At 39.5% G+C, this 22,069-nt stretch overlaps 1 protein-coding gene across 1 annotated transcript in view; it reads left to right on the top strand.

The window, feature by feature from the left end:
• The window catches only part of Stat4 (signal transducer and activator of transcription 4), a 110,024-nt gene that overhangs the window by 49,838 nt on the left and 38,117 nt on the right, over nt 1-22,069 (top strand). Inside the window, exons 4-5 of the mRNA XM_032899735.1 lie at nt 18,560-18,658; nt 21,880-21,972. Of these exons, the coding sequence (XP_032755626.1) occupies nt 18,560-18,658; nt 21,880-21,972 (192 nt within the window). The remainder of the gene's footprint in view (nt 1-18,559; nt 18,659-21,879; nt 21,973-22,069) is intronic.

Genomic DNA, 22,069 nt, shown 5'->3' with positions numbered 1-22,069 from the left:
AAGCTATTCTCTGTATTTTCATTACCTATAGCTGTATATTATATATATTTTACATTATATGTGTATATAAATATAACATGCAATATATAATTTAATGATATTATATATTATGTTATATATACATGCATGTGCGTGTGTGTGTGTGTGTGTGTGTGTGTGTGTCTGTGTGTCTGTGTGTCTGTGTGTCTGTGTTTGCATCCCAGAGCCTCTGTGGAGTTCAGAGGACAACTCGTGGGAATTGGTTCTCTCTTACCATGTAGGTTCTGGGGACTGAACTCAGGTCATCGGGCTTGGCAGCAAGCACCTTTACTCACCGACCTGTCGTGTGGCTCCAACTACAGTTTGACATCATTACCCTTCACTTTTGCTAATGTAATTTGAGGGAACTATTTCTTTTTCTTTTTCCTGATAATTTAAAGCTGGGCATCCATTTCTGCACTTGACTGTACTCTGGTGAATTCCCTATTCTTTTCCACCAGGTTTTCCATCAGCTTCAGTGGATTTATATATTTTTTCAAGGATTTTTTAAAAGTTTAAAAACATCTTTGCACATATTAATAAATCATATGAGATAATAGTCCCTTAGTCTATCATAGTGTCTTTTGATTTCATTATTTTCCACATCAACCCCCTCTTCAACCTAATGAAAAGTCTTTTTACACCATCTCTGAAGCATCTTTGTTTACAAAGTCCTCTCCAATCTTTAGATTATACACATGCCTGTGAATTATAATACTTTTAAAAAAGCTTCTTAATTGATATGGAACTCTGCACATAGAAGCCTAGCATTTCCTCTGGACTGATATGCATTTAACAAGCAAGTTTCAAATTTTGTCTCTCTGTTTTGTTTAGAAACAAGGTCTTCCTATGTAAGTCAGGTTGACCGTGACCTGCCTCAGCCCTCCTAATTCTGGAATTGCAGGACTGCGTGTGCTGTCACATCTGACTCTTTTTTTTTTCTTATGTTCTGCTAACCAGTATTACTGATTTTGGTCAATATAGTATATAGTATATGGTGCATTTCAGTATCTCATAGCAGACATTTCCCCTCAGCATGGAAACAGTGAACTTAGGACCATATTGTTAGAGTGGTGCAGTACTGGGATCCATCTGAATCCTGGTCTAATGGTGCCCTGCATCTCTAGGAACCTGGATGGCAACAGACAGCTGTAAGAGTTAAAGAAACAAAACAAAGAAAATTTTGGGGTCTGTTTTGAGCACTGAAAGTTCAGTAGTTTTAATAGTTGTCTTGGCTATTATTATGCATTTCTTCTGGGTAAATTTTAGGATCACTTCATTAAAACTTCAAATACTCTAAAACAACTCTTGGGACTATAGCCTCAATTACAAATCACTCTCTCTCTCTCTCTCTCTCTCTCTCTCTCTCTCTCTCTCTCTCTCTGATGACGCTGTCTTACATTTGGGAATTCATGTTGTATAATTTATTCCTTCTCAAACTTTAATATTTTTCAGTAGAACCCTAGCTTAATTCATAGAAGACCTATATTTTTCTTATACTTGTTAATGTTTTCAAATGATTTATAGGTATATAAAAATTATGCAATTATTGTAGTACCATGTGACACTTCGATACTTGGATACGTTGTATGATAATTTACATCAATTTGAACAATCTTTGCTTTCCTAACTTTTCTTTTCATCAATGTTTGTTAAAACTTTAAATCATATAAATTTTCTTACTATTTTAAATGTAACTTCCCCCTATTTCCACTTATAGACTATTACTGCCAATGAAGACAGCATCATGTCATTTTCTTTATTCATTATGTAATTGTGAGTCCTTTTATCTCCTAGATACACCATTATAAATCAACAAGGCAGATAGTATAGTATATCCTTTCTTTACCAATATTTACATTTAACAGTCTATCCCTTTATCTGAATAATTTCTAATAATGACAATAATATCTGCATATTGTCCTGACAGTGAAGGAGAAAGGGTGATTGAATGATTCTATAAGAGAGAGATACCTTTACAATGGGCCAAGGAATCCATTTTTGTGTATAATGAGCAAAAGTCATGGTGAAATTCTCTCTGGGAAGCTCAGGACATTGTTGGAGGATCCCATCTAGCCTTTCCGAAGCTGAAACACCATCTCCAGAAGGTCGTTAGCTGTTGTCCTCTCACAATAATCTCAAAACCAGTTTTATTTATTCATGTTAATTCAGGAGGATTTATATGCAGACGTATTTGCAAAAACTAAGATGATACAATACGATTTTAAGTTTTGCTTTCATCTAGGATAGAGGTCGCTTGTGGGCTCACTCTGGGTGTCTGCAAACTCAGTGGCTGCCTTACAGGGAGGGGAATGCTAAACTTAAGTAACTCCCTGCTTTTATGGCTGGAAAAGCTAGCAGAGTCTTTAGCTAGAAGACCAGTCATTCAGGCTGCCTACTTGGAACCTTCTAACAGGAAGTAGGATTGGGACAGATTAGGGTTTTGCTACACAAGGGCACCTAGGGCCACTCAGTGTGGTGAATTGCTTTTACCAACAAGTGGAACTACCAGAAGTTGTAAGACCTCTAAGTGACTTGACCAAAACCACCTACTTCAAAATCAAATGTGACATCCTTCTACTATTTGTTTAAGCACCACACCCATCTACAGGTTCATAAATAATGACTACCTTGAACATAATCCTTATAGAAAATAATAGAATACCTGGCAAAGTGAAATTAAATGAGATTTATGGTTCACAGGTCTATTAACCAAACAGGAATCAGGTTGTTGTTTTAAGGTAGTAGTGATTTGGAAAGTCCAAAGTAGTAGAATGAAAAGACCTAAGTTTGGCGTGTTGTTTTCCCTTCATTTTCTGGTTCTATGACTTCATAAATGATAGAACATCCACAGAGGACATAAAACCCGTGCTTGTGATACCTGGCCAGATCTACCTAGGATTAAAGCTGCCTATGAAGTACCCTTTATACGTAGGTACTCAGTAAATGCAGGGACTACATTTGTGTGAGTCCAGACATGAATGATAAGGTTAACATCCATCTCTCCTCTCTTCCTCCTATTAAAATTAAACAGTTCCTCTACTGCAAGCTGTGAATTCCCTGTGGGCACAGAATTTGAGTCAGCAGAATGGTTTTCACCTTCTCTTTTGATTTGACTGACAATTTTCACGATCAAAATTCATTTCTTATTAACAGCCATATTAGTCTAGAAATGTTGAACTTAAGTGTTTTCCATTTGTACAGGGATAACGCACTGTATTAAATATGTAAGGTCTTATGTACGTGGGTTTGATTACAAAAACTAATAAAGTATTCTCTAAATAAAAAAATTCATTTCTTTTTTTTACATAAAAACCTACAGAAATCAAAGTGAATGATCTGCCATATATATTATATGTATACCTTATGCATATGTATAATGTATATGTACGTATGTATATACTTTATCACTTTTCTTTAGTTTCAATCATAAAACCAAGATATGCTTAAATATTTAAAAGACATTCTAAAAGCAAAGAGCTGAAGTAAAAGTGCAAATATCCATCTGGATTCTATTGTCAAAGGTCATCGTAGATGAGGGCTTGGCACTCGCTTTTCTGGTCTTTCTATGCCAGGAAAATGTAGCCCTTAATGACGGCTTTGCTAACAGCTACAAAGCTGAGCACTAATTACTTTATTCAGAGTGGCTTTTGGTGCCTTTCTTGTGAATCCTCACGATGCCAGGAAAGTTCCACTGCTGTTTATTTAAAAGGCACAGTCTCAAGTTTTCTGAAGCGTCTTTTATGTTGGTAGTTTTATATTTTAGCCTTTATATACTTACCAGAATACAAATCATTCATATTTCATTGTTACATAATCAGTTTTGATCATTTCTGTTAAATTAAGTATAATTTTTTTTGCTTTTTTTTGTTGTTGTTGATGATTTATGTGTATGAGGTCCAAAACTCCTAACCTAGCCTTGAAGCAACATAGAAACTCTGCTGTTTAGAATGCTTTACAAGTTACAAAGGTCACTCCCAGCTGTCTGGCATGTTCCTCACAGTGACTACACAAGTATTATTCTCTCAACTAATGGGACAATAGATGAAATGAAGATTAACAAGCAATTCACCTAAGGTCACAAAGTTATCATCTGAGGCACAAAATCAGGTCCTGTGGCTGTGCAGATCTGGATAGAATGATTGTCTCAAGTGGATTGTCTTCAAGGATGCCTTGGTTCCTTGTTTGCCTGAGACTAAGTCCCTGACAAAGCCACTTGAGGCAGAGAGGTTATTTTAGTTCCCAGCTTGGTGTGGTGGGCAGCCGGTTATGATATCTGCAGCTGGAAAGGAGGCAGAGACAGACAATGGTACTTGGTTTCCCTCCCCTCTGTTACACAGCCCAGGACCCCAGCACATGGGGCAGCCACACTCACACTCACAGTGCTTATTCCTCCCTAGTCAACCTAACCTAGAAACACCGTCACAGATGCACCCAGAGTTATGTCTCCTGGCGATTCTATTATAAGAATGTCAAGTTGGCAATCAACAGTAAACAAAACAAGTATAGAACATTGTGCCTAGAATGTACTTAGAACTTAAAGAAGGCATATTTAGTGCCTTTAAAAAGCATTCTCTTCAAAAATACACAACGAACACACACACAGACACACACACAGACACACACACAGACACACACACACAGACACACACTCACACACACACACAGACACACACACAGACACACACACAGACATACACACACACAGATACTCATACACACACACACACACACACACACACAGACATACACACACACAGACACACACACACACAGACACACACACACACAGACACACACACAGACACACACTTGCGGCTGAGGTTTGGTTAAAGTACGTTAGTATTGGCATGAATGCAAGGCATTAAAATGTATACATTTTGGAAGCTGCATGTAATAGCAAAAGCTTTAAGTTCCAACACATGGAAGGCAGAGGCAGGTGGGCTCTTTATGAGTTTGAGGCTAGCCTGGTCTAATAGTGAGTCTCAAGCCAACCGAGGCACATAATGAGATTATCTGAAAGCAAAACAAAACAAAACAAAACAAAAGCCTTTGAGAACCTACACTTTCTCCTTCTGTTTTCACAGCTGGGCATGGTAGTGTGCACCTGAAACCCTAGCACCCCAGAAGCCAGCAGAACTAGTGTTCCAGATCATTCACAGCTGCACAATGCATGCAAACCCATCCTATGCTCTGTTGAGACTGTGTCTTGCAGAACAACAGACAGACAGACAGAGAGACAAGCAGACCACTTCATTCTACTTCACTGACTTTTAGCAAAAGGATAGCTTTAGGAGATCTGGGTAAGAAATGTCATATAAATAAAACAAGTTTTAAGAAAGTCTTACATTTCCTCAAAAATGGAGAGGAAAGTACAGAGTTCTCACATATATCTCCAGCCCCCCACCTTCTCTCTTACCAGACAGTCTCTTAAGTATTGTATTAATATGGTACATTTACCACAGCTGATGAACTGATAAAGTATTGTTAACTAAGGCCTCTAATTTACATTAGAGTTCTAGAGGCCTGTGGAATGATGTCACATATCCGACACGTAATGTTACACAAGACAGTTTCATGGCTCCCCCATATCCTCTGTGCTTCTCTCCTTCAGACCTGTGACAACCACTGACTCTTACTATCTTCCTGCTGTGTGTAGTGTGTGGTACGTGTGTGGGAACTTGTGTATATGTGTTTATGTGGGTGCACATAAAGGTCAGAGGTCAATACTGGGTGTCTTCCTCAGTTGTTCTCTGCCTTTTTTTTTTTTTAAAGACAGGGCTTTTTCTGAACTTGGAACTTTCCAATCAGTGAGGTTGTCAAGCTGGTGAGCATCAGGACCCACCTATATGCCCTACAGTGAAGGCATTTCAAATGCATTCTATCATGCCGAGCGTTTCTAATGGTACCAGACTCAAGCTCACGTGACAAGCACTAAACTGAGCAACCTGTCCTTTCCCCTAGTTTTAAGTTTCCTTGAAATTATAAAACTAGAATATATTATACCCCTACAGGCTGATGTATTTCTTAGCAGTGTATACATTTGTTTTGTCTTCATAGTTTGATAACTCATTTCTTCTTAACACTAAATAATATTGTCTTGTCTATATGTACAATAGTTTACTTGACCAATTCTCCACCTGAAGTCATGTTCCAAAATCCCTGGGTGTTTTGCACTCCCACCAGCAGTGACTGAAAACCCTCCCCTTTAATCAGAATGCATCTTATTTTGACACTTCTTAATTGCTGTTACCATGTGGCTGTCCCTATGTCATTGTCATTATGTGTGATGTGAAATCAGGTCATAGCCATGCATGTGGTTGTCACTTCTCTTGAATTATACACTCTTTGCAATAACACGTTGTTTAATTGCTGTTTAAAATGTCATCAAAATTCAACACTAGAATTCATAGTTCAAACAAATAGTTGTGTATACAGAATGAATCAAGAACACATGTGTCTAATACACATTTGTTATTGGTTAAGTGATCTAGCTTTATATTTTCTCAGAAAGCAACAATATGTGCTTTACAGGGTGTATGAAAGGAATTTACCCCCAAGGAGATGTGTTGTAGTCTGTGGCTAAATTCATGATGTAAATATTGCCTATCACACTGAGGAACAGCAGTAAGAGACATGACCAAATTCCTTAGAAGATATGAAAGAGTTCGCAGCACGGTTAGAAGTTGAGCCAAATGAATCCTGCCTTGCACAGCATCGCTATAAAAATAAAAATCTCTGCATCAGAAAAGCCCTGCTGCCTGAGTAGAATGCACTGCATTTCCGGTAAAGTGCTACCGCAGAGAAGTGGAAATACGCGTTCAACCAAATAGGCCATGCCAGAAGGCGGGAGGCTGGTTTGCAAGACATAACATCATTTGCACTTCTGGGGATTTGAAAAATAGAAAAAAAATCTTTAAAGGTTGTAAGATTCAGATCATAAAAAGCACCATATCACAGTCTCTCAGTATCTTTAAAGGTTGTAAGATTCAGATCATAAAAAGCACCATATCACAGTCTCTCAGTATCAGTTGATTAATACAGTTGCCCTGGTTTTAATTTAAAGCTGTACAATATCTAAGAACAATAGAGATGGAGAGGTGGCTAAAAGGTTAAGACCATTTGCTGCTCTTGCAAAGAACCCAGGTTGAATTCCTTGCATCCAGCCACATGGTGGCTCACAGCAATTTGCAATTCCAGTTTCAGGGATCTGATGCTCTCTTCTGACTTCTGCTGTCACCAGGCATGCACAAGGCACACATATATACATTTAGGTGAAACATTCATACACAAAAAGTAAAAACATCCTTGGTGTTATCACCCAAGGTAGACCACAGTAGTAGATGGGTAAGGACGTTTGTCTGAGCACTTAAGTAGTGAATTGCCCTAACTGTGTAGTGATGTGGTTGCTAGTCATGACAGTGTGACTTGACCACCAGACACACCCTTTGTGTGTCCGCCAACAAACCAGCTGGCCGTTCTAGAAAGGTTATGAAGACCGGTTCATGTCTGAAGACCCGCTACTGAGAACTTCTGGTAAAAGTTCCAGTATGAAGCCTTACAGAAAGAAGAGAGTAGCTGTGTTCTTGAGAGATTCAGCACTGACATCCCCATAGCCCACAGGACAACAATTTATGGAAACACATCAGGCCATGAATCTGAGTATAAATGAGGTTCAAAGAAGTTAGTTCTTTTTTGTTGTTGTCTACAATCTTTATAAGAAGTTAATTCTAAATAAGAAAAGAAGTTTTAAGATTGTGTTAACCATGTTTATTGTGTATTTACCCTTTTATTTATGTATAATACTGGTACTCAATTATCTACATTGACTTTGAAACAGAGTTCTTCAAGTAAGATAAAATTTATAAGTGACTAAAAAGCATTATACCAGAGTTAATCATATTGCTTTAGAGAGAAAATTGTTACTGGAGTTCAGCTCATAGCCATAGGGGGCATCCCAAGAAATATGGATCTAAATATTTCTATCAGAAACAGAGCAACTTACAAAGTAGCTTTTGACATAATTCTTCCATTTACTTATAAAATCAATAGTTAAAACAAACTTGCAAGAAGGCGGAAATTTATACAAAGCAACACCTGACTTAATAAATTAGAATAAGTTACTTCTAGCAACAACTACAGAGAGCTCATTCCCTGCAAGTTAGCATGAAATTATTACAAGTCATACAAGTTATCTATATGCAGGGCCACAAAGCAAATATCAGCAAACTTAGGGACTCACATCATAGGGAGTTTCTTTGTGATCAAAATTAAACTATATTAGAAATCATTTTGTAGGAAAATTAGAAGAAAATGACCTGTTTGGAAATTAACCATTACACTTCCAAAAGTAGATGGAAATGAAATGACCGAAGGGGGCTAATTCATGGATATATAAAATCTAGAAGAATCTACAAGTGAAAATTTAGAATTATTTTAAAAAACATATCATTAGACTCTATATGAGTCAGCAACTTTGTTAGATACAAAATCAATAAACAAATTTAACTATATTCCCATATATCAGCTTTATCACTAATCCTTGTATCAAAACAATACCAAGTAACCAGAAATAACCCTAACAAAAGATGTTATGGATCCCTAATGGAAAATTAAAAATGTTTAGTAGAGAGGCGTTTTGACAAGCATGAGAAAGGCAGGATTAGAACAAAACTATATGCATGCCAAATCTTTAATTTTTCTAAAAATCTAGTAATATTGAAACTCAATGGAGAGAGAGAGACAGACAAAAGACAGAGACAGAGGAAAAAAAAAAGAGAGGGAGAGAAACAGAGAGAGTGTAGGGGAATATTACAGGCTGATTCTGAAATTTGCATGGAGGTGCAAAGAACCCCATTCTGCTTGTGATCAGGGCTTCCCATAAAGCTCCAATGATCCCACTGATGACACAGAGATGAGACAGATCTCTAAGACAGAACTGAGTATAGAAAGAGACCTCCCATGTCGGTGGGAACATGGGTTTTATAGCAGAACTGGGTCAGCAAGGCAAAAACAGAGCTCTCAATGAATGATGTTGGAACTGTGCATCCAAGGGGGTAGGGAGAAATGCTCCTCACTAGCAAGTTCCAACAGAACTGAAATTAAGAGCAACACTAGTTTATCAGGGTTACTAGTGTTCTTATTCTTTTTTTTTTTTCTGGTTTGGAGAGGGTTTTTTTGTTATTTTTGATTGGTTTTTTTTTTTTTCCATCTTTATATTACATTTCAGATGTTATTCCCTTTCCCAGTTTCCAGGCCAACATCCCCTAAACTCTCCTCCCTTCTATACGGTGTTCCCTCCCCATCCTCCCCCACTGCCGCCCCTCCCCTCAAGAATCCCCGTTCACTGGGGGTTCAGTCTTAGCAGGACCAAGGGCTTCCCCTTCCACTGGTGCTCTTACTAGGCTATTCATTGCTACCTATGAGGTTGGAGCCCAGGGTCAGTCCATGTATAGTCTTTAGGTAGTGACTTAATCACTGGAAGCTCTGGTTGCTTGGCATTGTTGTTCATATGGGGTCTCGAGCCCCTTCAAGCTCTTCCAGTCCTTTCTAAGATTCCTTCAACGGGGGTCCCGTTCTCAGTTCAGTGGTTTGCTGCTGGCATTCGCCTCTGTATTTGCTGTATTCTGGCTGTGTGTCTCAGAAGAGATCTACATCCGGTTCCTGTCAGACTGCACTTCTTTGCTTCATCCATCTTATCTAATTGGGTGGCAATATATGTATGGGCCACATGTGGGGAAGGCTCTGAATGGGTGTTCCTTCTGCCTCTGTTCTAAACTTTGCCCCCCTATCCCCTGCCAAGGGTATTCTTGTTCCCCTTTTAAAGAAGAAATGAAGCATCCGCATTTTGGTCATTCTTCTTGAGTTTCATGTGTTCTGTATCTCTAAGGTAATTTGAGCATTTGGGCTAATATCTACTTATCAATGAGTGCATACCATGTGTGTTTTTCTGTGGATTGGGTTACCTCACTCAGGATGATATTTTCCAGTTCCATCCATTTGCCTATGAATTTCATAAAGTCCTTGTTTTTGATAGCTGAGTAGTATTCCATTGTGTAGATGTACCACATTTTCTGTATCCATTCCTCTGTTGAAGGGCACCTGGGTTCTTTCCAGCTTCTGGCTGTTATAAATAAGGCTGCTATGAACATAGTGGAGCATCTTTTGGGTATATGCTCAAGAGAGGTATAGTTGGGTCCTCAGGTAGTGCAATGTTCAATTTTCTGAGGAACCTCCAGACTGATTTCCAGAATGGTTGTACCAGTCTGTAGTCCCATCGACAATGGAGGAGTGTTCCTCTTTCTCCACATCCTCACCAGCATTTGCTGTCCCTGGAGTTTTTGATCTTAGCAACTCTGACTGGTGTGAGGTGAAATCTCAGGGTTGTTTTGATTTGCATTTCCCTTATGACTAAAGATGTTGAACATTTCTTTAGGTGCTTCTCAGCCATTCGTCATTCCTCGGCTGTGAATTCTTTGTTTAGCTCTGAATCCCATTTTTTAATAGGGTTATTTGTCTCCCTGCAGTCTAACTTCGTGAGTTCTTTGTATATTTTAGATATAAGCCCTCTATCAGTTGTAGGATTGGTAAAGATCTTTTCCCAATCTGTTGGTTGACATTTTGCCCTAACCACAGTGTCCTTTGCCTTCCAGAAGCTTTGTAGTTTTATGAGATCCCATTTGTCAATTCTTGATCTTAGAGCATAAGCCATTGGTGTTTTGTTCAGGAAATTTTCTCCAGTGCCCATGTGTTCAAGGTTCTTCTCCACTTTTTCTTTTATTAGTTTGAGTGTATCTGGTTTGATGGGGAGGTCCTTGATCCACTTGGACTTAAGCTTTGTACAGGGTGATAAGCATGGATCGATCTGCATTCTTCTACACGCTGACCTCCAGTTGAACCAGCACCATTTGCTGAAATGCTATCTTTTTTCCATTGGATGGTTTTGGCTCCTTTGTCAAAAATCAAGTGACCATAGGTGTGTGGGTTCATTTCTGGGTCTTCAATTCTGTTCCATTGGTCTATCTGCCCGTCTCTGTACCAATACCATACAGTTTTTTTAATCACTTTTGCTCTGTAATACTGCTTGAGTTCAGGGATAGAGATTCCCCCGGAAGTCCTTTGTTGAGGATGGTTTTAGCTATCCTGGGTTTTTTGCTATTCCAGATGAATTTGCAAATTTTTCTGTCTAGCTCTATGAAAAATTGGATTGGAATTTTAATGGGGATTGCATTGAATCTGTAGATCGCTTTTGGTAATATGGCCATGTTTACTATATTAATCCTGCCAATCCATGAGTTTGGGAGATCTTTTCATTTTCTGAGATCTTCTTCAATTTCTTTCTTTAGAGGCTTGAAGTTCTTATTATACAGATCTTTCACTTGCTTGGTTAAAGTCACACCGAGGTATTTTATATTATTTGGGACTGTTATAAAGGGTGTTGGTTCCCTAATTTCTTTCTCACCCTAATTTCTTTCTTGGCTTGTTTCTCTTTTGTGTAGAGGAAGGCTACTGATTTATTTGAGTTAATTTTATACCCAGCCACTTTGCTGAAGGTGTTTATCAGGTTTAGTAGTTCTCTGGTGGAACTTTTGGGATCACTTAAATATACTATCATATCATCTGCAAATAGTGATATTTTGACTTCTTCTTTTCCAATCTGTATCCTTTTTGATCTCCTTTTTTTGTTGTCTGATTGCTCTGGCTAGAACTTCAAGAACTATACTGAATAAGTAGGGAGAGAGTGGGCAGCCTTGTCTAGTCCCTGATTTTAGCGGGATTGCTTCAAGTTTCTCTCCATTTAGTTTAATGTTAGCTACTGGTTTGCTGTATATGGCTTTTACTATGTTTAGATATGGGACTTGAATTCCTGTTCTTTCCAGGACTTTTATCATGAAGGGGTGTTGAATTTTGTCAAATGCTTTCTCGGCATCTAATGAAATGATCATGTGGTTTTTATCTTTCAGTTTGTTTATATAGTGGATTACATTGATGGTTTTCCATATATTAAACCATCCCTGCATGCCTGGGATGTAGCCTTCTTGATCATGATGGATGATTGTTTTGATGTGTTCTTGTATTCGGTTTGCAAGAATTTTATTGAGTATTTTGGGTCGATATTCATAAGGGAAATTGGTCTGAAGTTCTCTTTCTTTATTGGATCTTTTTGTGGTTTAGGTACAAGAGTAATTGTGTCTTCATAGAAGGAATTCTGTAGCGCTCCGTCTGTTTCAATTTTGTGGAATAGTTTGGACAGTTTTGGTATGAGGTCTTCTATGAAGGTCTGATAGAATTCTGCACTGAACCCATCTGGACCTGGACTCTTTTTGGTTGGGAGACTTTTAATGACTGCTTCTATTTCTTTAGGAGTTATGGGGTTGTTTAAATAGTTTATCTGTTCCTGATTTAACTTCGGTACCTCGTATATGTCTAGGAAATTGTCCATTTCTTCCGGATTTTCAAGTTTTGCTGAATGTAGGCTTTTGTAGTAGGATCTAATGATTTTTTGAATTTCTTCTGATTCTGTAGTTAAGTCTCCCTTTTCATTTCTGATTTTGTTAATTTGGACACACTCTCTGTGTCCTCTTGTTAGTCTGGCTAAGGGTTTATCTATCTTGTTGATTTTCTCAAAGAACCAACTTTTGGTTCTGTTGATTCTTTCTATGGTCCTTTTTGTTTCAGCTACTTGGTTGATTTCGGCTCTGAGTTTGATTATTTCCTGCCTTCTACTCCTCCTGGGTGTATTTGCTTCTTTTTTTTCTAGAGCTTTTAGGTGTGCTGTTAAGCTGCTGACATATGCTCTTTCCTGTTTCTTTCTGCAGGCACTCAGCGCTATGAGTTTTCCTCTTAGCACAGCTTTCATTGTGTCCCATAAGTTTGGGTATGTTGTACCTTCATTTTCATTAAATTCTAAGAAGTCTTTAATTTTTTTCTTTATTTCTTCCTTGACCAGGTTATCATTGAGTAGAGCATTGTTCAGCTTCCATGTATATGTGGACATTCTTCCCTTATTGTTATTGAAGACCAGCTTTAGCCCGTGGTGGTCTGATAGCACGCATGGGATTATTTCTATCTTTCTGTATCTGTTGAGGCCTGTTTTGTGACCGATTATATGGTGAATTTTAGAGAAAGTACCATGAGGTGGTGAGAAGAAGGTATATCCTTTTGTTTTAGTATAGAATGTTCTATCAATATCTGTTAAGTCCATTTGGTTCATATCTTCTGTTAGTCTGTCTATGTCTCTGCTTAATTTCTGTTTCCATGATCTGTCCATTGATGAGAGTGGGGTGTTGAAATCTCCTATTATTGTGTGAGGTGCATTGTGTGCTTTGAGCTTTAGTAAGGTTTCTTTTATGTATGTAGGTGCCCTTGTATTGGAGCATAGATATTCAGGTTTGAGAGTTCATCTTGGGGGATTTTTCCTTTGATGAATATGAAGCGTCCTTCCTTATCTTTTTTGATGACTTTTGGTTGAAAATAGATTTTATTCCATATTAGAATGGCTACCCCAGCTTGCTTCTTCAGACCATTTGCTTGGAAAGTTGTTTTCCAGCCTTTTACTCTGAGGTACTGTCTCTCTTTGTGTCTAAAGTGTGCTTCTTGTGGGCAGCAAAATGCAGGGTCCTCATTGTGTATCCAGTTTGCTAATCTGTGTCTTTTTATTGGGGAATTGAGTCCATTGATGTTGAAAGACATTAAGGAATAGTGATTGTTCTTTCCTGTTATCTTTGTATTTAGAGGTAAGATTATGTTTGTGTGCTTGTCTTCTCTTTGTTTTGTTGCAAAACAATTAGTTTCTTGCTTTTTCTTGGGTGTAGCTTGTGTTGGGCTTTACCACTTATTATCCTGTGTAGGGCTGGATTTATAGAAAGATATTGTGTAAATTTGGTTTTGTCATGGAATATCTTGGTTTTCTCCATCTATGTTAATTGAGAGTTTTGCTGGATACAGTAACCTGGGCTGGCATTTGTGTTCTCTTAGGGTCTGTGTGACATATGTCCAGGATCTTCTGGCTTTCATAGTCTCTGGCGAAAAGTCTGGTGTGATTCTGACAGGTCTGCCTTTATATGTTACTTGTCCTTTTTCCCTTACTGCTTTTAATATTCTTTCTTTATTTTGTGCATTTGGTGTTTTGACTATTATGTGACGGGAGGAATTTCTTTTCTTTTCTTTTTTTTTTTTTTTCGGAGCTGGGGACTGAACCCAGGGCCTTGTGCGTGCTAGGCAAGCGCTCTACCACTGAGCTAAATCCCCAACCCCTGGAATTTCTTTTCTGGTCCAATCTATTTGGAGTTCTGTATGCTTCTTGTATGCCTATGGGTATCTCTTTTTTTAGGTTAGGGAAGTTTTCTTCTATGATTTTGTTGAAGATATTTCCTGGTCCTTTGAGCTGGGAGTCTTCACTCTCTTCTATACCTATTATCCTTAGGTTTGATCTTCTCATTGAGTCCTGGATTTCCTGTATGTTTTGGACCAGTAGCTTTTTCTGCTTTACATTATCTTTGACAGTTGAGTCAATGATTTCTATGGAATCTTCTGCTCCTGAGATTCTCTCTTCCATCTCTTGTATTCTGTTGGTGATCCTTGCATCTACGGCTCCTTGTCTCTTCCTTTGGTTTTCTTTAACCAGGGTTGTCTCCCTTTGTGCTTTCTTTATTATTTCTATTTCCATTTTCAATTCCTTCACTTGTTTGATTGTGTTTTCCTGTAATTCTTTCAGGGACTTTTGTGTTTCCTCTCTAAGGGCTTCTACTTGTTTACTTGTGTTTTCCTGCATTTCCCAAAGGAGTTCTTTATGTCTTTCTTGAAGTCCTCTGTCATCATGATCAAATGTGATTTTAAATCTAGATCTTGCTTTTCTGGTGTGTTTGGACATTCAGTGTTTGCTCTGGTGGGAGAATTGGGCTCCGATGATGCCATGTAGTCTTGGTTTCTGTTGCTTGGGTTCCTGTGTTTGCCTCTCGTCATCAGGATGTCTCTGGTGTTACCTTGTTCTGCTATTTCTGGCAGTGGCTTGACCGTCCTATAGGCCTGTGTGTCAGGAGTGCTATAGACCTGTTTTCCTGTTTTCTTTCAGCCAGTTATGGGAACAGAATGTTCTGCTTTTAGGAGTATAGTCCTTCCTGTCTACTGGCTTTCAGCTGTTCCTGTGGGCGTGTATCCTGAGTCACTTGGAACAGAAAAGTTGGTCTTACCTCTGGTCTCGGGCCTGAAGTTGCTCCTTGGGGCTGGTTTCAGCTCTCCGTGAGGCCAGCAACCAGAAGGGTCTGCCCTTCCTCCTCCAGGGTCCCTGTGCACAGGCGGCCCAGATAGTGCTAGGCATTTTCTCTCGAGTCAGAAATGTGGGCAGAAAGTAGTCTCCTCTGGTTTCCCAGACATATCTGCCCCTCTGAAAGTCTAGCTCTCCCTCCCATGGGATTTGAGTGCAGGGAGCTGTTGACTGGGTCCCTTCAGATCTGGGCGCAGTCTGGACCGCAGGGCTCCTCGTTCTTATTCTTAATATCACAAAGTTACCCTCGTCTTACCAATAGAAGTGCAGGCTAGTGTGCACCACAAAAAAATTTGAGGCAGCAGCCACAGCCATAAAAAAAAAACATATACAACCCACAACCCTGATGTATTTCTAAACTCAAAAAGACATAGAAAAAAAATCCCCATGACAGAAACTTAGTGAAAGGTTTATTAAGCATCACTAAAAATTCCAATCACTGGGGGAAAGGCCAGTAAATCTGACTTTGCTGCAATTAAAAATACCTGTTGATTGACAGTAGGACAGTGAAAGGGCACCTCAGAGAGCAGGGACCTTCGTAAGATTGTGAAAGGCCACTGCAGAGTGGGGACTTTTGTAGGCTATGCACTCGCTGATAAGTGGACATTAGCCCAAAAGTTTGAATTACCCAAGATACAATTCACAGACCACATGAAGCTCAAGAAGAAAGACGACCAAAGTGTGTATGCTTCAGTCCTTCTTAAAAGGGGAACAAAAATATTCATAGGAGGAGATATGGAGACAAAGTTTGGAGCAGAGACTGAAGGAATGGCCATTCAGAGCCTGCCCTACGTGGGGATCCAGCCCATATACATACAGCTACAAAACCCAGACAATATTGCTGATGCCAAGAAATGCATGCTGACAGGAGCCTGATATAACTGTCTCCTGAGAGGCTCTGCTAGAGCATGACAAATACAGAGACAAATGTTAGCAGCAAACCAGGGTCCCCATTGGAGGAGTTAGAGAAAGAATTGAAGGAGCTGAAGGGCCTTGCAACCCCATAAGAACAACAATACCAACCAACCAGAGCTCCTAGGGACTAAACCACCACCCAAAGAGTACACATGGACAGACCCATGGCTCCAGATGCATATGTAGCAGAGTATGGCCTTGTTGGGCACCAATGGGAGAAGAAGCCCTTGGTCCTGCCAAGACTGGACCTCCCAGTGTAGGGGAATGCCAGGGCTGAGAGGCCCGAAGGGGTAGGTGGTTGGGGAAGGGTAACACAGAAGAAGGAGAAGGGGGGATGCGATGGGGTTTATTGACAGGAACTGGGAAAGGGGATAACATTTGAAATGGAAATAAAAAATAACCAATTAAAAAAAGGCTCTGAAAGACCCCTGCAGAGAGTGGGGACCTTTGAAAGACCTTGACAAGCCACTGCAGAGAGTGGGAACTTTGTAAGGCTTTAGCATAGCAAGAAGCAGAATGTCACACAAGTCAGGGTTCATTTTATTGCTGTTCTGTGAGCTATATACACAGTCACTACTCACAGGTGAGCCTGAACATGTCGTTAATACTTTGGAAAGTGAAATAGTAGTTTGGTACTGAATAAACAGTGCTAAATTCATAAGACACTTTGTCTCAAATATTAAAGTGAGGCATTACATTAGAAGATGTTAAAGAAGAAAATGAACATGAATTATTTAATGAAAAAGTGTTGATGTCTGGCCCTTAAAGGAGAAGAGTGTGTGATTTACTTTACAGATATAGAGGAAAAGCAAGGGGAAGGAAGTTGAGTGTTGACAGGAAGATGAAGGTCATCTCCACACAGCTGTGTTATAAGCAGCAACCGGATCAGAGGTGACACCAGTTTGTCTGTGGCATTAGAGGAGCCCTTCATCCCAGAAAGACAAATTTGCAGTCCATATTAATAACAGAGCTTGCAAATTAGCCCTAAAAGAAACACTTCTTAACAAGGAAACTTGTTTAGTGCCATTAAGGTAAAAAAGGGAGAAAATAGGTTTGTTGAGGGAAGGTGGTAGGGGACTTAAAGGTAAGCTATATGGTAAGAACCAAGAGATATCAAAATTAACAGGAAAAAATTTACATAGACTGAAATGTAGACATGTTAGAAACATGACATTCCTTCATACTGAGGCGAGGTCACTTTCATAGCTCTGTTTTCTGAGTTTCAGGCAATTCACTTGTTTTCTTCTGGAAATTTCTGGCCTAAAAAAGGAAAATATTTTTAAGGAGTGAATATGGGAGAACAGGAATCCAAATAGTTTTTTTTTTACCCCAGTTTCACACAGGGAAATGTAAATTGACAGAATCTCATGTACTTCTCAGAAGTCAAAGCCATGATAAGGTTTACATCCAACAACCCTCTTTGTTTCTCGCCAGAAAGATCTTTTGGTTTAGCTGTCTGTATAATCTACTTTTGATTGGTATTAATTTTCTACTTTGTGGACTGTTAATCTTTTCTATTGACCTTTTGGCCATTTCACGGATATCAGTACCATTTACCACTTCAAGGAAAAGGGGCAGAGATTCAATTAGTGTGCTTGTGTCCAACACTTCTTTTACTCTTGCCTTAGAATAGTAAAGAAGTTTTAACATGACTGACTAAAATTACGGTGTTCCAGATAGTACTGTAAATCAAGGCTAGAGAACACAGTTCTTGTAAGAAAAATAAGTCCACACTCATTGCTGGGTGCTATGGCAACCATAGATGATTTCCCTGAAGAGATTTGGGATTTCCACTTACGACAATATATCAGATGGTTCAAATAGGACCCCAGGCTGCCAGTTAACAAATGCACATCATTAGCCCTGTCAATAAAATAAATCTATGCTTCAATGTCAAAAATATCATTGCTGAAAAGTGAGTATAGTTTTGCTTGAGTATAATGCAGTTCTGAGGTAGTTGACATGAATATCATCAAATGGGGATCATGGCAGACACTATGAACCTGAATCTGGAGCTACCATGTGCTGTACCATGTGCTGTCTTGAGTCTTCAGGGCTGACAGGAAAATAACTACTATATCTAAAACCTACCCAGTGCCTAACATAAAACTGACCCCCTGATGTGTTTATAAAGAAGTGTTCAAAGACCAACTATCAACAGTTTTGAAAGCAAAGAAAGCAGCATTCTTTCATTAAGAGTCTATGTTTCCACGGCATTGTGCAAGGATCGACAATTAGAACAGATCCCAAGTTATAGGTTTATAGGAAGATCATGGTTGTTTTCAAGTATGACATTTCCTTATGACTTGTATGCGTTTCTTTTTCAAAGCTTTCATGCTGCTTTTGCTTACTGTCTTTCAGGGAAAGTTTCACGGAAATCCAATGCATGTAGCTGTGGTCATTTCAAATTGCTTAAGGGAAGAGAGGAGAATACTGGCTGCGGCCAACATGCCTATCCAGGTACGTTTTCTGATTTGTAGTCATATGCACTAACCGTCACATTGCTGGCTCGTCAAGTAATGTGTTTTGAACCTGTGCTCTTGCTTCCTCTTGAGTTCAGTTTGCTGAAGAATCAGAAACTGTGTTACTCCATCAGCCCCACAGTATTCAAGGTCTTAGGCTCATCTTTGAGGAGTTCCATGTCTTTATTTCACAGCGAGATAATTATCAAGTATTTCCAACCCCCCCCCTCACCCAACTGCGCCCTGTCCTTTAAGGATGGGGTCTCATGTAGAGCAGGCAGACCTTAAGCTGGAGATCTTCCCATCCTTCTTCCAAATGTGTGCACCAGACCGGCTACTCTAGACTCCTTTTGTTTTCGTGGCTAAGTTCTGTAAGATCTTACAGCATTGATCTGGGAGTGCAGTGAGCACATCTAAGTTAGATTCCCAGTTGCGGCTTTGACTCTGCCTCCCTAGTCTCCATCTTCACAGACTGGTCTTACGAACCCTTCAAGGCCTCTGGAAGGAAAGTCTAAGGAGATTTTACTTACAAAAGCTCCTTAAATACTTGTTTGGCTGTTCTTTGCCCCAGTGTATTACACTGTAATTTATCTTATCCTGAATGCAATAAGAACCTAGGAAAGTGGAGGAACCATCCATCTCTAAGTATAGGTTTTCTGTTAATCCTACATCAAGAGAAAAGTTTATAAAACAATGTATTTTCTAAATGACATTCTCCACACTTTAGTAAACAATACAACTTATGAAGATCTACAAAAGTGTGTATATATATACTTTATATATATAAATATATAAACTATATGTATAAACTATTATGTGTGTGTGTTTGTGTGTTTATAAACTGTTAGAACTTCTGAGGCTTAGTCACTATCAGGTTATGAATGTTTTTGGGAGAACTTGAAGTTTTGACAATTCCAATTGCTCTTGGATGATAAAAGATGGCATTGTTTTTCCTTAAATACTGTGGTTTCTAAATTGCAGGCTGCCCGTTTTGTACCTGTCACATATAGAGTCATTACTCTCCTCCTCCCCACTCCCTGTCTCTCTCCATCTCTCTCTGATTCTCTCACTCTATCTCATATGTGCCCTCTCATGAGAGCCCTCTACTCTCTCCAAATGTCAAATATTAGTCAAACCAAAACATTTCTGGCAATGATACTGCATACTGCCCTAAACAAAGGACTGGGCATTTTTTTTTAATTTCAAGTGGGTAGACAAATAACAGAATAATGGAGAAGGATGTGATAATGGGACGTTTTTAAACGGTTTCACTAATTTAAAGGGTATGGTGGAGGTCCCACCGCTCCTCTGATGCGTATTGTCAAGTTATCAACTGTTTTAACCCTTGGTCTCTGCTTAACTCTGTGGTGCTTAGTCATCTTTTTCTCACCTCCAGACAGCTGTAGGACTTTGTGTTTAAGGGCCATCCTCAGTGTCAGAATATTAGAGTGGCCAAGATACGGTGCTTGGAGGAGCTACTTGGCCTTTTTGTGGAACCAAATTATTTTTCCATTCCCTTTGCTTTAAACTAGAAATAAACTACATCACAGCAGGTTCAATACCCTCAATTACCAGTGTAAGCCTAACTTAATGTACTCCTATAATACTAATTTAAAATTGCATGCAGTTCAGGAGTAATGCAGGTATACTGTAGGAAACTGTGAGCGTTGTTCAAATCATGCAGTTAGGAGCTGGAAAGATGACTCATGGTTAAGAGTGCTTGCTGTACTTCCAGGGGACCTCAGTTCTGTTCCTTGTACCCATATTGGATAGTTCACAGCTGCCTGTAATTCCAGCTGCAGGGCATCAGACTTCTAGCCTCTGATGTCATCTATACACATATGGCTGGTGCACGCACACACACACACACACACACACACACACACAAATAAAAATAAAATCTTTTAGAAATCATAAAATGACTCATAATTTTACTATTTAGTTACTATAGTAACATTCAGCAACATTACGTTTTGGTATATGTGTTGTTTCAGTCATATCTACTTAATTCTGAATATCTTTGCATGTATTCATAGTCATACAAGAATATACCTCCATCAATATCTAAGTAAAAATTTTATCTGACGTCCTATAATCTGCTTAGTTGCTTAGACTGTAACATTGTCTCTATCTCCTCATTTAGCACTTCTTACAGTGTTCAGAGCCAGACTGGCCCAAGTCTCTCTCAGAGGTCCCAATGAAAGGACAAAGAGATCTTTAGTTCTGTCTTTGCCCAGGACTTGGCGAGGATGGCTAGGGTTGGAGTCAATGCTTCACAGGAACCAAGGCTATGGCTCCTGGGACCCAACTCTTCCCTCTCGACTGTGGTTAGCTGTGGTCTTTAGGCAGCTGTCTGTGAGGTGTCTTGTGTTCTCTTTGCTGACATCATCTGACTTAGAACTCTGTGACCTGGGCTGCCCTTCCCCAAGAGCATATGTGATGTTGTACTTCTTAGAGACGTGCATTGCTTGGCGTAAGTGATTGGTTTGTGCCACACCTCCTGGTCCCAGCTATTGCTGTTTCTTCTTTACTTCTTTTGGTTGTTGGAGACAAGTGGCACCCAAGATGGGGTACTGCTTGTCCTGAATCAACAGGAATAAAGGTCCATAATAGTAAGGAATTGAGTGGAAGGAGTGGGGATGAAAAACGTTAAAACAAGATGGGAAATAAAAGACAAAAGCAACAGCTAAGAGCAGGCAGTCTTGTGTAAGCTAATGACTTAGGCCACGCAAGCTTACTAAGAAGTACAGCGTCATATATGTATTATTTGCAGGAGGCAAATGGCCGAGGTTAGCACAGAGCTAAGTCAGAGAATGTGGGACACCTCAGACTCAGCTGCCACAGTCCAGGGGGAAGGATCAGTCAGTCACCCAGAAACCACAACCTTGACTCCTCTGAAGCACTGGCTCCAAATCTAGACTGTCTTGTCAAGCCCACTCTGGGGGCTCTTTTCATGGGGCCTCTGAGAAAGTCTTAAGTCAGTTGGCTCTGGACACTACAAGCATAAGGTTTAGATCTGGGGTGGGACCCTGGAGCCTTTGTGCATTTTCTGCTGGTGGGTTATATGCCCAACTCTCTCAGCATGAGTTTTAATGCTCATATCATATCAATGTATAACATTGATCTAAAGCTCAGGTCAATGTAAGTGCGGTGTTCTTTACAATAACTATAAACATGTGTCGTCAACAATGGTGAAATTGCAAGATGTTCTTTTTCCAGGGACCTCTGGAGAAATCTTTACAGAGCTCTTCAGTTTCAGAAAGACAGAGAAATGTGGAACACAAAGTAGCTGCTATTAAAAACAGTGTGCAGGTGAGTGGTCTCACACAGATGCATTGGGTAAGTCTGTCTTACGTAGTTGTCTAGAAAGGCCAGCCTGGCATGTGTGCTGAAGGCCAGCACAGACAGA

The sequence above is a fragment of the Rattus rattus genome, chromosome 4 (genome assembly GCF_011064425.1).
Source record: "Rattus rattus isolate New Zealand chromosome 4, Rrattus_CSIRO_v1, whole genome shotgun sequence".
Lineage (NCBI taxonomy): Eukaryota > Metazoa > Chordata > Mammalia > Rodentia > Muridae > Rattus > Rattus rattus.
This window is presented reverse-complemented; position numbering and strand designations above follow the sequence as displayed.